Source organism: Coregonus lavaretus (assembly GCF_964263955.1).
Source record: "Coregonus lavaretus genome assembly, chromosome: 19".
NCBI classification, from domain to species: domain Eukaryota; kingdom Metazoa; phylum Chordata; class Actinopteri; order Salmoniformes; family Salmonidae; genus Coregonus; species Coregonus lavaretus.
Genome location: NC_140006.1, coordinates 1,484,859 through 1,502,521, shown reverse-complemented (window position 1 = coordinate 1,502,521; position 17,663 = coordinate 1,484,859). Strand labels below are relative to the sequence as shown.

The window sequence follows — 17,663 nt, the reverse complement described above, 5'->3', positions numbered from 1 at the left end:
ACCTGTTTGAACGTGTTATCAGTATAAAAGACACCTGTCCACAACCTCAAACAGTCACACTCCAAACTCCACTATGGCCAAGACCAAAGAGCTGTTAAAGGACACCAGAAACAAAATTGTAGACCTGCACCAGGCTGGGAATACTGAATCTGCAATAGGTAAGCAGCTTGGTTTGAAAAAATCAACTGTGGGAGCAATTATTAGGAAATGGAAGACATACAAGACCACTGATAATCTCCCTCGATCTGGGGCTCCACGCAAGATCTCACCCCGTGGGGTCAAAATGATCACAAGAACGGTGAGCAAAAATTCCAGAACCACAAAGGGGGACCTAGTGAATGACCTGCAGAGAGCTGGGACCAAAGTAACAAAGCCTACCATCAGTAACACACTACGTCGCCAAGGACTCAAATCCTGCAGTGCCAGACGTGTCCCCCTGCTTAAGCCAGTACATGTCCAGGCCCGTCTGAAGTTTGCTAGAGTGCATTTGGATGATCCAGAAGAGGATTGGGAGAATGTCATATGGTCAGATGAAACCAAAATAGAACTTTTTGGTAAAAACTCAACTCGTCGTGTTTGGAGGACAAAGAATGCTGAGTTGCATCCAAAGAACACCATACCTACTGTGAACCATGGGGGTGGAAAATCATGCTTTGGGGCTGTTTTTCTGCAAAGGGACCAAGACGACTGATCCGTGTAAAGGAAAGAATGAATGGGGCCATGTATCGTGAGATTTTTAGTGAAAACCTCCTTCCATCAGCAAGGGCATTGAAGATGAAATGTGGCTGGGTCTTTCAGCATGACAATGATCCCAAACACACCGCCCGGGCAACGAAGGAGTGGCTTCGTAAGAAGCATTTCAAGGTCGTGGAGTGGCCTAGCCAGTCTCCAGATCTCAACCCCATAGAAAATCTTTGGAGGGAGTTGAAAGTCCGTGTTGCCCAGCGACAGCCCCAAAACATCACTGCTCTAGAGGAGATCTACATGGAGGAATGGGCCAAAATACCAGCAACAGTGTGCGAAAACCTTGTGAAGACTTACAGAAAACGTTTGACCTGTGTCATTGCCAACAAAGGGTATATAACAAAGTATTGAGAAACTTTTGTTATTAACCAAATACTTATTTTCCACCATAATTTGGAAATAAATTCATAAAAAATCCTACAATGTGATTTTCTGGAATTGTTTGTGTACCTATGATGAAAATTACAGGCCTCTCTCATCTTTTTAAGTGGGAGAACTTGCACAATTGGTGGCTGACTAAAAACTTTTTTTCCCCACTGTACGTAATTTACAAACTCACACACACACACACACACACACACACACACACACAGAAGTCAGGTCATGAGCTCCATCCGCAGCAGATTTGAATTTAGAATGGAAAATGAGTGTGTTTATGCAACAAATGTTAGTGCATCAAATCGTATTGCATCGAACAGAATCGCTTCGATTCGTTCCTCTAATCAAACGGAATCGCACCAAATCGCTTCAAACTAAAACGTATCGTTCCTGTATCGTATTGGAGCCAATGTATCTAGATACGTTTCGAATTGTCTTGAAAGGAAAAGATGCACATCCCTAGTGTGTGTGTGTGTGTGTGTGTGTGTGTGTGCGTGTGTGTGTGTGTGTGTGTGTATGTGTGTGTGTGTGTGTGTTTGTGTGTGCTGCTGACACGCAGACCTAGAAGCAGAGGTTTGTTGTCCCGTCCACATTTTCAGGCTTCCTGAATCTTTGATGACACTGCTTCAGAAATTTCAGTCTCTACCGGTCAGAGTCACATGGGAAAAACAGGCGCCATGTGGTTTGTATTGCTTCACGAACTGACAGTGGATATAGAAGAAGAAAATCTCTAAAAATCTGATTCTTCTGTACTGTATTTACAACATTTTAGTTTGTTGCGCTTGAGCTGCTATATTCAGTAGGCAAACTAGAGAAAACCGATGCAGAGTATTGTGGACATGGTCTGTCAACGCTGGTAGATTTTCATGGCTTAATCTTCCTCTCTCTGCCACAGTCTTTTATGAAGTACAAGCCTTGTGCAAGTTCATTAAATTCTTTGGTTATAGTGAGTCTATTTAATATTTAATGTGTGCATGCAGGCTTTCGTGTGTGTTTGTGTGTGTGTGTGTGTGTGTGTGTGTATGTGCCTGCCTGCATGTGTGTGTTTGTGTGTGGTCGGAATAGAGATTCCTCTGAGTTACAGAGACAAACACGGACACACAGGCAAGGTAAAGTTGTGTGTTTACAGACTGACCCCATTGCAGCGAGCTGTGCAGAACCGTAGCTATAATGTATGCTTGAGATAAACCACTATGACAGGACCTACATACGGATGTTTCACTTTCCTCCATTTGATTTAAGCAAGGGCATTCTCACTCCTGCATCCAAGCAGCCCTATTTCTTTCAACTCATTGGTTGTGATATTATCCTTGGGCTTCTGTAGCAACACAAGGTATAATTTATTGTTTGTTCAGCAAGGCAAATGTGCAAGCCCGGCATATTTCATTTGCTGTATAAATATAATTATTAAAATATTACGTTTCTTCGTCTTTTTTTGTGTGTTCACACTTGTGTGTTCTCTGTGGCACAGATACCTCATTGTCTGAGTCATATCCTCTCCGGGATTGTATAATTTTTTTCCCACTGTGATTATTCCTGCAATATGAAATGTCATGGGATATAAATGTGTGGACTCGAGGTGCAAAGGGAGTTTTAAGTCAATGTTATATCAAAGAGAAGAAAAAGAGATTGTTCGTGCAGTAGCAATCAGCACACATTTTTTACATTTTAGCAGACACTTACAGTTAGTGAGTGCAAACATTATTTATTTTTCATACTGGCCCCCCGTGGGAATCGAACCCACAACACTGGCGTTGCAAACGCCATGCTCTACCAACTGAGCTACATACCTGGCCGCCATTCCCTCCCCTACCAATTGTGCGCTGCCCCATGGGTCTCCCGGTCACAGCTGGCTACGACAGAGCCTGGATTCGAACCAGGATCTCTAGTGGCAAGGGTAGCACTGCGATGCACTCAGGACGACACCAACGCATACCAAATGGATGTTACATTAACACTCAGGGGATTAAATATTGAGATGGTAGAAAGCTTTGACCCAACTGGCCAGCCCAGCCTTAATGCATGTTTCTATACAGACACTAGGTGTGTGGGTGTGTTTTATGTTTGTGTCTGTGTCTGCATGCCTACGTGTTTCTGCGTGCAATGCATGCATGTGTGCGTCACGTGCATACATGTGTGCGTGTAACCTAATCAACAGCCAGAACTCAACTCCTGCAGGTGCTAGCACTAGCAGTCGTTTGTCTTCGACCCAGAAGCTAAGAAAAGCGTTCTGTATTTATGAGTCTGTTTTAACAAGCCCAGTCTGTCTAATAATTCAGTTCTTCCATCCATATGGAATTAACTGTAATGATTATGATTAAGCTAAAGCAGTCTTGTTTTTCTCTGTGGGTATTGATAGGGTTGTAAAGACTAGCATAAAACTATATGTAGCCATGCCTGTAACCGTAAAGGTAGCTGTAAACTGACATCCAACAAAAGAGAGACTGTATTTTATGGTCTCGTCTGGAGAGAACGTCCTTGTGTGCTTTGCATATCGATGGTAGGAGACAGGTATGAATTCAGGGCTGTATTTAGTACAAACATTTTCCAGTTTTATACACATGCCAGTAAAAATTGCATTAAGCCCCATCTTCCAAAAGGGATAGTATCTTTTATTTCATTTTATCGTGCTCTCTCTCACTCTCTATTCTCTCAATTCTCTTCAGAGAGTGGATAATGTATTTGAGAAAATTGTCTGTGGGACAATTTTATTACCACTCTAGAAATATACTATTTCAGAGTATATAATTGATTTATATTGGTTTGATATCAGATCTTAGGACTTTGTTAAATCCCTGTTACGTATCACTGATTGTTTAATTAACTCTATTCCATTAGGGTGTCATGGCGATGTTAAGAATACAGTAGAAAATCAAGTATAAGTTGTTAACTTTGTCGTTAAAAATCTCTTCATGGTATTGAAATCAATTAACTTATACGTGTGTGTGTGTGTGTGTGTGTGTGTGTGTGTGTGTGTGTGTGTGTGTGTGTGTGTACGTGTTTAACTATACTTGTGGGGACCAGAAGTCTCCACAAGAATAGTAAACAAACAAACATTTGACCAACTGGGGACATTTTGTTGGTCCCCACAAGGTCAAATGCTATTTCTAGGGGGTTTAGGGTTAAGGTAAGAATTAGGTTTAGGGTTAGGAGCTAGGGTTAGTTTTATGGTTAGGGTTAGGAGCTAGGGTTAGGGTTAGAGTTAAGGTTAGGTTTTCAGATTAAGGTTACGGCTAGCTAGGTTAAGGATAGGGTTAGGGTTATGGTAAGGGTACGGGTTAGGGTACGTCTTATGGTTAGTGGTTAGGGAAAATAGGATTTTGAATGGGACTGAATGTTGTGTCCCGACAAGGTTAGTTGTACAATACTCTGTGTGTGTGTGTGTGTGTGTGTGTGTGTGTGTGTGTGTGTGTGTGTGTGTGTGTGTGTGTGGGTGTGAGAGCGTATTTGAGTGTATGTGTGTGTGAGCTTGCTCACGTGTGTGTTTGGATGGCAGTGTGGCCCCACAGGCTTTTTGATGTGGCAGGCCCGTCGATCTCCTGTGGCAGGACTCTCCTCTCCTTCCATTCCCTCTGCTCCGACACCTCTGATCTACACAACCAGGACGTTGCTGTTCCAGCACTGATAAAGGCAGACAGGAACCTACCCACCATGGACCTGGCTGTGTGTTGATAAAGAAGCAGGCCATATCCCATCCCAGCAGGCCATGGAATGAGGGCCAGAGAGGAGAGAGGATGAGAGGCAGAGTGACTCTACACGATATTGCCAATGTACAGTGGGGAGAACAAGTATTTGATACACTGCTGATTTTGCAGGTTTTCCTACTTACAAAGCATGTCATTTTTTATCATAGGTACACTTCAACTGTGAGAGACAGAATCTAAAACTAAAATCCAGAAAATCACATTGTATGATTTTTAAGTAATTAATTTGCATTTTATTGCATGACATAAGTATTTGATACATCAGAAAAGCAGAACTCAATATTTGGTACAGAAACCTTTGTTTGCAATTACAGAGATCATACATTTCCTGTAGGTCTTGACCAGGTTTGCACACACTGCAGCAGGGATTTTGGCCCACTCCTCCATACAGACCTTCTCCAGGTCCTTCAGGTTTCGGGGCTGTCGCTGGGCAATACGGACTTTCAGCTCCCTCCAAAGATTTTCTATTGGGTTCAGGTCTGGAGACTGGCTAGGCCATTCCAGGACCTTGAGATGCTTCTTACGGAGCCACTCCTTAGTTGCCTTGGCTGTGTGTTTCGGGTCGTTGTCATGCTGGAAGACCCAGCCACGACCCATCTTCAATGCTCTTACTGAGGGAAGGAGGTTGTTGGCCAAGATCTCGCGATACATGGCCCCATCCATCCTCCCCTCAATACGGTGCAGTCGTCCTGTCCCCTTTGCAGAAAAGCATCCCCAAAGAATGATGTTTCCACCTCCATGCTTCACGGTTGGGATGGTGTTCTTGGGGTTGTACTCATCCATCTTCTTCCTCCAAACGTGGCGAGTGGAGTTTAGACCAAAAAGCTCTATTTTTGTCTCATCAGACCACATGACCTTCTCCCATTCCTCCTCTGGATCATCCAGATGGTCATTGGCAAACTTCAGACGGGCCTGGACATGTGCTGGCTTGAGCAGGGGGACCTTGCGTGCGCTGCAGTATTTTAATCCATGACGGCGTAGTGTGTTACTAATGGTTTTCTTTGAGACAGTGGTCCCAGCTCTCTTCAGGTCATTGACCAGGTCCTGCCGTGTAGTTCTGGGCTGATCCCTCACCTTCCTCATGATCATTGATGCCCCACGAGGTGAGATCTTGCATGGAGCCCCAGACCGAGGCTGATTGACCGTCATCTTGAACTTCTTCCATTTTCTAATAATTGCGCCAACAGTTGTTGCCTTCTCACCAAGCTGCTTGCCTATTGTCCTGTAGCCCATCCCAGCCTTGTGCAGGTCTACAATTTTATCCCTGATGTCCTTACACAGCTCTCTGGTCTTGGCCATTGTGGAGAGGTTGGAGTCTGTTTGATTGAGTGCGTGGACAGGTGTCTTTTATAGAGGTAACGAGTTCAAACAGGTGCAGTTAATACAGGTAATGAGTGGAGAACAGTAGGGCTTCTTAAAGAAAAACGAACAGGTCTGTGAGAGCCGGAATTCTTACTGGTTGGTAGGTGATCAAATACTTATGTCATGCAATAAAATGCAAATTAATTACTTAAAAATCATACAATGTTATTTTCTGGAGTTTTGTTTTAGATTCTGTCTCTCACAGTTGAAGTGTACCTATGATAAAAATTACAGACCTCTACATGCTTTGTAAGTAGGAAAACCTGCAAAATTGGCAGTGTATCAAATACTTGTTCTCCCCACTGTATATGGCCAGGGTAGTGTTGCATCGATGTGTTGGTGTACGACTTCCACCACAGTTACATACCAACTGCCAGGGTGAGCTCAGTGATATCTACACACACAAATTTAGATCACTATGATTGATGACTCCAGTGAGAGGAGAGAGAGAGAGAGAGAGAGAGAGAGAGAGAGAGAGAGAGAGAGAGAGAGAGAGAGAGAGAGAGAGAGAGAGAGAGAGAGAGAGAGAGAGAGAGAGAGAGAGAGAGAGAGAGAGAGAGAGAGAGAGAGAGAGAGAGAGAGAGAGAGAGTTGGGTGGGTGGGTTTAGTGTCGGCCTTACACCTCATACACTTCCATGTCTATGTACAGTACATCAGCACTGGATGTCCATTCCCGTTTATTAACTCCAAAACATGTACATGGTCTAGCCTAACCCTAGATACAAGCAATCCACTTTCGCCACTACAAACCTAAAATGAGTTTCAAATGAACAAGTTACATTATTATTATCAATTAAGTTGATCACTGTATTATGATTTTGGCGGTTTAGTTGCATGACTAACATCTATATCACCCCACCTGACCGTCATCCAGACACACATAATGAAATTACCAGGTAGATTAATATGTACTTCAAGTAGACAGTCATGATTACTTTTCCTATACGCCTTTACAAAAAAACGATTTTCTTCCATTGTCTTTGGGTCAGGATGAAATTGTTCTCAGCATTCAATCTATTCAAGTTGTGCCAAGCTAAAGGAATGTGGCGTCCAATGTTTTAGTATATTAATTGTGTCAAAATAAAGAGCCGGCGATCATTGACGGAAGCGGGCAGAGGAGGAGGAGATTCATGAAGGAGCCTATTTGGCTTCAAGTCATCTGCAGAAAACAAGGACCTTTATGAAATTGCTTTAGACACAATCTGACAGGCAAGACAAAGACTGTGGCTGGCCTTATTAAAATCAATGATGTCTCCATTATTCTGGCTAAAAGAAACATGCAAATCATTCCAGTGAAGCGTGGACTATGTTTTTACCTGTTAGACAGAAGGTAATGTTCTACAAACAAACTAATCCCATATAAACTAACATGTCTGTAATAGTGAAATTGGGCAATTTCAACAGTGGTACTTGAGTAGGCTTCAATATACGTAATCTATACTGTATAATTCAATTACATCATTCAATCATTTGTATCTCTGTCATCATAGATCGACAACAACAAGCAACCTCTTTTCAATGTAGCCGATACACTCATTATGAGTAGGTTCAGCTGGAGATATAAACAGAGATTGAGTGGAGCACTCACACACACACACACACACACACACACACACACACACACACACACTTCTCTTCAGTATGGATCTTTGACGCAGCAGAAAAGTTACAAATTGAGGCAATAGGACCATCCCAGCCCACTCAGGAGTGTGTGTGCGTGTGTGTGCTTGTGTGTGTGCCTGCCTGCATGCACGAGTGTGTGTATGTGTGTGTGTGTGTGTGTTCTCCACCCTTAACCACAAAGAAATTAAGATGTATGTAGTACTGCTACATTACAGCTGATGATCTCCATTATTTACGAGGAATTGAAAAGTTGCCTCCTTTTTAAATGCTAATGATTGATATGTTGCCAATGCAGCAGAGAGAAGGAGCACCTCCTGGTTTCCACCCCTGGAGGAAAACGCTGATCTGAGAAGATCTTCCTCCCACTCCCTGACAGTAGATTAGACAAATGACCCTCCAAGTCTCTAACCTCAGGGACCTGGCTGGGCGGCTCCCTCCCTCTCTAACGCTGTGTGTCTGTCTGTGTGTGTGTGTGTGTGTGTGTGTGTGTGTGTGTGTGTGTGTGTGTGTGTGTGTGTGTGTGTGTGTGTGTGTGTGTATGTGTGTATGTGTGTGTGTGTGTGTGTGTGTGTGTGTGTGTGTGTGTGTGTGTGTGTGTGTGTGTGTGTGTGTGTGTGTGTGTGTGTGTGTGTGAGTGTATGTGTGTGTGTGTGTGTGTGTGTGTGTGTGTGTGTGTGTGTGTGTGTGTATGTGTGTATGTGTGCGTGCATCTGTCTCTCTCTCCACATTGTTGTGGGCTTTACTGAGACCCTAGTTGCCACTAAACACTGATCTATGGTCTAGGTGTGTTCAGGTGCATTTTACCCGTATTGGTTCAGGTTAAGGTGAGGATTTGCTGAAGGAGAAGCTGCCACTACAGTAGATCTGTGCATAAAGGCTACTTGTACTTGAAGCAGATAGATAGACATAACAGGGGTGGAGAGAGTGGTCTTTAAATCAGACAAATGCTATTCATTGGGGACAAACTAGGGAAGGAGCGCAAAACCCCAAACACTTTTCTGATAAAAACCTAACCCTATGCCTAACCCTATAACTGCACAGGCAGTTTTCATAAGTCTTAGCTATTTCCACACAGGAATTTTACTGTCCTCAGGGCACCGACAAACTGCAGTCTATAAAACCCGAAGTAAATATGGTGCAATTGATGCTGCAGGTTACAAATACTGTATCCCCAACTAGGCTTGGGCGCTATACCGTGTATACCGGGGTATTTGGAAATAGCCACGGGATGGTTTTTCAATACCGTCAATACCGTCAAAACTATTTATTTGAAGTTTTTTTAATACATTTGAAAATGTGTAGCTACTTTTTAAGTTAATATCTGCAGTCAACTTGTGCAATACTTTAGGAAATAAAGCAGACACCGTTCTTCATTTCACCTGTCACATTACATTATGAAGCTTACTGCAGTTCCTCAGAACAGTTGAGCCAGTCAGGTGTTTGTTTGTAAATAGCACAGCTAGTTAGCCAAGTACTGTAAGTGGCTGAATTAATATGTAGACGGAGCATCATTAAGTGTTAGCTTTCTGCCATGTTTGAGAAGTCAAAGCGCTTTGGATGAGTTATCTGTACAGCTGCCACAGCTATCTTGATTTCCTTGCATTTTTTCTCCTTTCTGTCCTTGGACCCTCAGTCTGCTCCTCCCCAATCTTCTCCGAGCAGAGCAGGCAGGCCTGTTGCCCTAGAGACTCCAGACTCCACACAGACACAGTGTGTACACATGCTGCTCCAGAGCCAGTGCTGTTCTTCCTTCAGACAAGCATGCTTCATAACTTTGTTTGTTTGCACAATGTCTCTCGTTCACATTAGCTTGTAAATGTCCAAGCTCACCAAAAATGACATTCGGTAGCTACTACCTATGCTTGTATAACTTTATGAGCTGGATTGCCTGTCTTTGCAATTAGTTAATTTTTGTTTGCAGTCCTTAGTCTATTTAGTTAGTAACCACTATGAAAATTCACCAGTACTTGTGCTAATCGTGTGCTAATAGACGCCCAAGGGGCTTTTTTTGAGTTTTTAGCACCACCTTGTGTACTAAAACGGTAATGCTGTATATGAGAGAAGGACGGTATGACGATATGAAAATCTGGACACCGTCCAACCCTAGCCATGACCGGGGCTGTTTTATCTGAATTGTGACTAGATAAAATACCACAACATATCTGTATTTTCAATTATCTTTGATTCCTACGACCTGATTTTTCAATAATTCAATCGGTTTTTGTTGTATTCTTACCGTTGTGAATTACAGTATATTCCAACCCCTTTCAGATAATTTGATTTAACTGTTAATCCTTGATGTAAGGTACCCCTCACCTATACAGTATAGTTGGGGAGGTAACAAAAAGAGTTGGGGAGGTGACAAAATAGGGATTTCCGCATACAGTACAATAACCATGAGCTCTTATTTGCATCTGTGTAGTGTGTAGTGTGTGTGTGTGTGTGTGTGTGTGTGTGTGTGTGTGTGTGTGTGTCTGCCTGTGTGTGTGCTGTATGGGAGTATTACTGGCACGCTAAACAAATGTATTATCTTTATGTCACTTCAGCCTGAAGGGATGCAATGCTCAAAACAACCAAATCCCTCCTTTTCTTTCTGCAGGTTTAAGCATCTTTGTGAAGAAGAGCAACATTGATGAATGCACCTGCACATGCTGTACATGTAAGTCACACTACTATGCCTCGGTAATTACACTCTAATGTTTACCAGTACTTTCACCGTAATTATGCAATCTGGGTATCACAAAGACACCAGAGGATCACACTCCTTTCACATAGACACTATAATGCTACATGTCAATTTGTTTGTCACCTATTATGTCAAACTGTTCCTGTCCCCTTCCATTTTACATTTACATTTATGTCATTTAGCAGATGCTCTTATCCAGAGCGACTTACAGTTAGTGAGTTCATACATTATTTTTTTATATATTTTTTTCATACTGGCCCCCCATGGGAAACGAACCCACAACCCTGGCGTTGCAAACGCCATGCTCCACTACTGAGCTACATCCCTGCCGGCCATTCCCTCCCCTACACTGGGCCAATTGTGCGCTGTCACATGGGTCTCCCGGTCGCAGCCGGCTACGACAGAGCCTGGATTCGAACCAGGATCTCTAGTGGCACAGCTAGCACTGCGATGCAGGGCCTTAGACCACTGCGCCACTCGGGAGTACCTTCCCACCTCATCCCTATCCCAACAGTCTCTATCATGACAATCCCTATGTCTTTGTTCTCTCTGACACACCATACCATACCACCACATGTCAAACTGTGAGAGTTCAATTAAATCAATGGATGAAGACTGGTCTGGCACAGAGAGAAGTGACAGTGGGGAGGAAGGCAATATAGGGGGGGGGGGTAAGGTTTCTTATTATTGAACTTCCAATGGAGAGGTTCCCCTTTCCACTGTCACTCTAGGCTTCCTTTTCATTTATGAGTCTTATTGGTGGTCTGTAACAAATATTTTGGTAAAATGCGTTTATTGATTGACTAGCTGAAACAGATCTTAAGTGAACTATACAGTCAAATGAGTTAAATGACATACATTTAAAATCAGTTCAAAATGCTCCATATAAACAGTGTACACAGTCAGGGACTTTATGGGTTAAATGAAGGATTATTTAGTCATTGTCATAGTAATATGTGAGCCACTGCATAGGATTATAATAATGTGGCATTCTAAATCCTCCACCCCCATCTCCATTTCCACATCCTCATCCCTCAACTCATGAGGCCAGCAGCATACCACCCTGCATCCCACTGCTAGCTTGCCTCTGAAGCTAAGCAGGGTTGGTCCTGGTCAGTCCCTGGATGGTGGAAGTCCTGGTCAGACCAGATGCTGCTAGAAGTGGTGTTGGAGGGCCAGTAGGAGGCACTCTTTCCTCTGGTCTAAAACAATATCCCAAAGCCCCAGGGCAGTGATTGGGGACATTGCCCTGTGTAGGGTGCTGTCTTTTGGATGGGATGTTAAATGGGTGTCCTGACTCTCTGTGGTCCCTAAAGTTTCCATGGCACTTATCGTAAGAGTAGGGGTGTTAACCCTGGTGTCCTGGCTAAATTCCCAATCTGACCCTCATTCCATCATGTCCACCTAATCATCCTCAGCTTCCAATTGGCTCTCATTCTTCCTCCTCTCCTCTGTAACTATTCCCCAGGTTGTTGCAGTAAATGAGAATGTGTTCTCAGTCAACTTACCTGGTAAAATAAGGGGTAAATAAAAAATTATATGCAATGTCATATTATGCAAGTTGCAAACTCTCTCCTGCCTGTTCAAAATTCCAGCAACGCAATGATGCATGCCTACCTAAGATACCCTTTCCTGACACCCTGCTGCTATCTGAAAACTTGCAGAAGGGGTGATGTGTTTCCATGTATTTACATTGAAATGTCAGGGTGCTGCCAATGTATATAATGAGATATATGATTCCTCATGTCCTCTGGCTATATAGTGTCCTGCCTGCCTGTATATGTTAGGTATCTGTCATGCTGGGAAAGCAAAAAATATCACTTATTTATTTCATTTGGAAAAAATACATATACATGTCTTGGTTGGTTAACATTCAATGCAAACAGATGTGGAAATATGTGATTTTGACTGAGAGCATTTCAAAAGATTGTAGCTACTAGCAACTGTATGAGCAAAATCATATTGTACTATTTACTATATGTGCCTTTATATTATTCTGGCCCCAATAGACTGTCATTAATGCAGTTCTTTTGAATTCATTATATCAGCAGCGTGTCTTTTATTCTGTAGCCTACTGTCCGTTTTGACCTTGGCTATTCTAACAGCACAAAGTGAACATGGTCTCAGCTTCCTTTGTATGCCTCTTCCTGCCTCCTTGCATAGATTTCAATAAAGAAATACCTCCCACAGTAGACTTCCAATTCCAAACCTCTGATATTATAAAGCTAACAACATGAACAAAATAACCAGAGGCTACAAGACATACAAGACATGTACAGTGAGGGAAAAAAGTATTTGATCCCCTGCTGATTTTGTACGTTTGCCCACTGACAAAGACATTATCAGTCTATAATTTTAATGGTAGGTTTATTTGAACAGTGAGAGACAGAATAACAACAAAAAAATCCAGAAAAACGCATTTCAAAAATGTTATCAATTGATTTGCATTTTAATGAGGGAAATAAGTATTTGACCCCTCTGCAAAACATGACTTAGTACTTGGTGGCAAAACCCTTGTTGGCAATCACAGAGGTCAGATGTTTCTTGTAGTTGGCCACCAGGTTTGCACACATCTCAGGAGGGATTTTGTCCCACTCCTCTTTGCAGATCTTCTCCAAGTCATTAAGGGTTCGAGCCTGACATTTGGCAACTCGAACCTTCAGCTCCCTCCACAGATTTTCTATGGGATTAAGGTCTGGAGACTGGCTAGGCCACTCCAGGACCTTAATGTGTTTCTTCTTGAGACTCTCCTTTGTTGCCTTGGTCGTGTGTTTTGGGTCATTGTCATGCCGGAATACCGATCCACGACCCATTATCAATGCCCTGGCAGAGGGAAGGAGGTTCTCACCCAAGATTTGACGGTACGTGGCCCCGTCCATCGTCCCTTTGATGCGGTGAAGTTGTCCTGTCCCCTTAGCAGAAAAACACCCCCAAAGCATAATGTTTCCACCTCCATGTTTGACGGTGGGGATGGTGTTCTTGGGGTCATAAGCAGCATTCCTCCTCCTCCAAACACGGCGAGTTGAGTTGATGCCAAAGAGCTCCATTTTGGTCTCATCTGATCACAACACTTTCACGCAGTTCTCCTCTGAATCATTCAGATGTTCATTGGCAAACTTCAGACAGCCCTGTATATGTGCTTTCTTGAGCAGGGGGACCTTGCGGGCGCTGCAGGATTTCAGTACTTCACGGCGTAGTGTGTTACCAATTGTTTTCTTGGTGACTATGATCCCTGCTGCCTTGAGATCATTGACAAGATCCTCCCGTGTAGTTCTGGGCTGATTCCTCACCGTTCTCATGATCATTGCAACTCCACGAGGTGAGATCTTGCATGGAGCCCCAGGCCGAGGGAGATTGACAGTTATTTTGTGTTTCTTCCATTTGCGAATAATCGCACCAACTGTTGTCACCTTCTCACCAAGCTGCTTGGCGATGGTCTTGTAGCCCATTCCAGCCTTGTGTAGGTCTACAATCTTGTCCCTGATATCCTTGGAGAGCTCTTTGGTCTTGGCCATGGTGGAGAGTTTGGAATCTGATTGATTGCTTCTGTGGACAGGTGTCTTTTATACAGGTAACAAGCTGAGATTAGGAGCACTCCCTTTAAGAGTGTGCTCCTAATCTCAGCTTGTTACCTGTATAAAAGACACCTGGGAGCCAGAAATCTTTCTGATTGAGAGGGGGTCAAATACTTATTTCCCTCATTAAAATGCTAATCAATTTATAACATTTTTGACATAAGTTTTTCTGGATTTTTTTGTTGTTATTCTGTCTCTCACTGTTCAAATAAACCTACCATTAAAATTATAGACTGATCATTTCTTTGTCAGTGGGCAAACGTACAAAATCAGCAGGGATTCAAATACTTTTTTCCCTCACTGTATTTGCTATTTTTGTGTTGTGGAAAGGAATATAATGATATTCACAAAATGCTATTGAACGTGAACAAATATAGCCTTGGCCACGATCACAAACTCATTGACCAGGAAGCATTAGATTTACATTTTAGCAGATGCTCTTATCCAGAGCGACTTAGTGCATACTTTATTATTTTTTTCTTACTGGCCCCCCATGGGAATCAAACCCACAACCCTGGTGTTGCAAACGATATGCTCTACCAACTGAACTACATCCCTGCCAGCCATTCCCTCCCCTACTCCTGGACGAATTGTGCGCCGCCCCATGGGTCTCCCGGTCGCGGCTGGCTATGACAGAGCCTGGATTCGAACCAGGATCTCTAGTGGCACAGCTAGCACTGCAATGCAGTGCCTTAGACCACTGCGCCACTCGGGAGACTATTATATATAGATCTATTGCATTTGTGCATTCATTGTCATTCCGGAGGAATACTACAGCCTATGATAGGCTGCCTATCACATTCCCATTCCGGAAGAATCCCATGGCCCTGGCCTATCACGCGCCACATGGAGTTCAGTTGGGTGGATGTGGATTATTTGGGCTGTAGTCAGTGCTCAGAGCCCTGACAGCCCCTTGAACCCCGTAGGCACAAGACTAACAGGAAAGGTCTTTCTCACTTGGCACACATGGATTTCTCTTTCCACCATGTGGCACAGAGATGCCATGGAGAGAGAGACCATTTGCCACCAGTTGACCTGCCTTTCTACTGACAGTGAGGAGAAGAGCCTGACCAAGTCGTAGCCTAATGACCCTGCTGCCTGCCACACACCCACACACAAACGGTGCTTGTTTGCCCCTAGCCTCAGGCCAGACGTGAGAGAAAAGGGATGCCAGTTTGTGCATAGAATGTCTATTCAAAGCTTTACCAATGTGAAATCCAGTGGTATTTTGGGTTAAACCACATTACCAGAGGCATTTTATACCACCTTAAGTATGTCTGAATTCAATGCAAACACATTGGATTCCTACTTTGAGGGTTCATTTAATGAGTTATGACTAAATACAATCATATAGGCTATGTACAGTATTTCAAGCTGCCACAACTTGTGACAGCTTGAAATGGTGGTGGCTGTAAAAAATAAATAAAAAAATGCAAATTCTGCCAGAGGTCATTAAACATTTAATCAATAAAACTATTGGAGAATGTGTGCAAATGAAAACCAACTAATTATCTTAAAAGCAGTAAAAAAAACGGCTCCCTTTAGATTTATAAACAACATTAATGCAGGCCAAAATAAAAACCAAATTACAATGCAGCAGAGGGCAACACTAAGATTTGTAGCTAGAGTTTCACCATAAGATGAATGAATGTTTAGCAGGGTTGGAGTGTATCCAGTGGCCATGGCACAAGGCATGACAACAAGAATCACAGCAGGCTAATAGGAGGAAATAATAAGGGTTTGACCTCAGCCTTACCCTAAATCTAGACTATAGTGCCATCTATTGAAGAACTCAACTATAAATCACACTATCTATTGAAACGGCATACTACCACCCATATGTTAACGTTATATACAGTATTAATGTATTTATCTCAATTTTTGTGCGTAAATTACAACAAAAAATATATATATATAATTGGATCAATTGGGTAGGTCTATAACTTGTTGACATTAACCAGTAGAAAAGCATTGCTGGTGATAATCAGACCATGGAATTGTTCACATTCATCGAAAAGATAGATATTCATATTGTCGAATCGAATTGTCTTGTATTTTTTGGATTTGCCGTAAAATCCAGCAGGTTTACGCCATGGCAAAGTTGATTAAGCATGAGAGCCAAAGACGCATTCTGCACGAGGCTCTTATCTGATGTCATCTAGGGCTATGAGACTTCATATATATATATATATATATATATATATATATATATATATATATATATATATATATATATATATATATATATATATATATATATATATATATATATATATATATATATATATATATATATATATATTGTCATTTAGCAGACACTCTTATCCAGAACGACAGTGAGTGGGCTACAGTACAGACAGGTGACATGAAAACGGAGCTATGTAATATGACAACACCATTATATAATGGTCTGAAATCAGTTACATAAACAATTACCTTCTTTGAGCAAGCGTGAGTGGATGAGAAGAATGACAAAACAACAGATTGCCGCTCCGGCTAAAGCCCAGGCAACTCTGAGAAGCTGCATCCTGGCTGGCAAGTGGCGACTGCTTAATTCAAACACCCGAGGAGAGAAGCCAGAAGTCTTCAGTGACACACACAGCCTTCCATTCTGCTCCCATCCAGCGCAATGCTTCTCACCCCCCCCAAAAAAGAGAGAAAATAGGCTACAACACGTGTGGAATACACAAACGAAACCCTCCTTTAGTTCGATTCGGAAATAGCTGGGGCAAATAAAAATACTAGTCAATCCGTCAGCTGAAGGGGGAAAATAGATGATCCCGGCCGTGGAAAAGGACACAGTGCTGGGTCAAAATTGAACTGTTGGTTTATCCAGTATGACGCGGGGCTGTTAAACCCCCATCATTTGAAGTGCTGGCATTCCCACTACCACTTCACCCCCGCGTCAGTGATTTGGTCACGGCAGGCTCACCAGCAGCTTTCTCTCCGCTCCCTCTCTCTGACTGTTGCGCGCGAATACGTTAATTCGGTGCGCTGATCACCACTCTCCTCCAGTACATGTTCCACACAACTCCCGCGCAGGAATAGACTCAGAAGCAGGCAGCACCACCATGTCACTATGCAGGAGGGCTATATATCCGTTTAGTTTCCGCCAGATAGTACGCTTGCCATTTTACGCACAGGGATAGCTCACCGTGCATTCGTTCTGTGGATACCTCTCTTCTTAGTTCTTCTACATGTAGATCATGAAAGATGCTCGCATCTCTTTCGATTTGGAAGCGATAACTCCCGACCTTTATCGGATAAAAAACCCAAAACCAAACGCGCAATAGACCGTCTCCGGTTTAGTTTCTTTCTCTACCTCAGGATTTCGATACATTTGTCCGTTAGTGATGATGATGACACAGTATATATCGGCATCACCATCCCTGAACTCCGTGCCAGTTCTTCGGGCTTGCCGCTTTTCTTCGTCAGGCAACCGCAGATACAGTCTACAGACGCGCCTTTCTCTCTCCCTGCTCTGTGCTCTCCCGGTGAGTGACGTCACAACAACTCCCCCCAAAATATGTTTCCTCGGGCGAATTCACAGAGGCAGTATGAGGAGAGGAGAGGCGTGGAGGGTATTGAGGA

General features: G+C 43.0%; 1 protein-coding gene across 1 annotated transcript in view; it reads right to left on the bottom strand.

Annotated features, from left to right (window-relative positions):
• Positions 1–16,599, bottom strand: part of LOC311146913 (chemokine-like protein TAFA-5) — a gene marked incomplete at both ends in the record, with an annotated part of 125,072 nt that extends 108,473 nt beyond the window's left edge. Inside the window, one exon of the mRNA XM_084183539.1 lies at positions 16,509–16,599. Within this exon, the coding sequence (XP_084039665.1) occupies positions 16,509–16,599 (91 nt within the window). The remainder of the gene's footprint in view (positions 1–16,508) is intronic.
• Between the last annotated feature and the right edge of the window lie 1,064 nt (positions 16,600–17,663).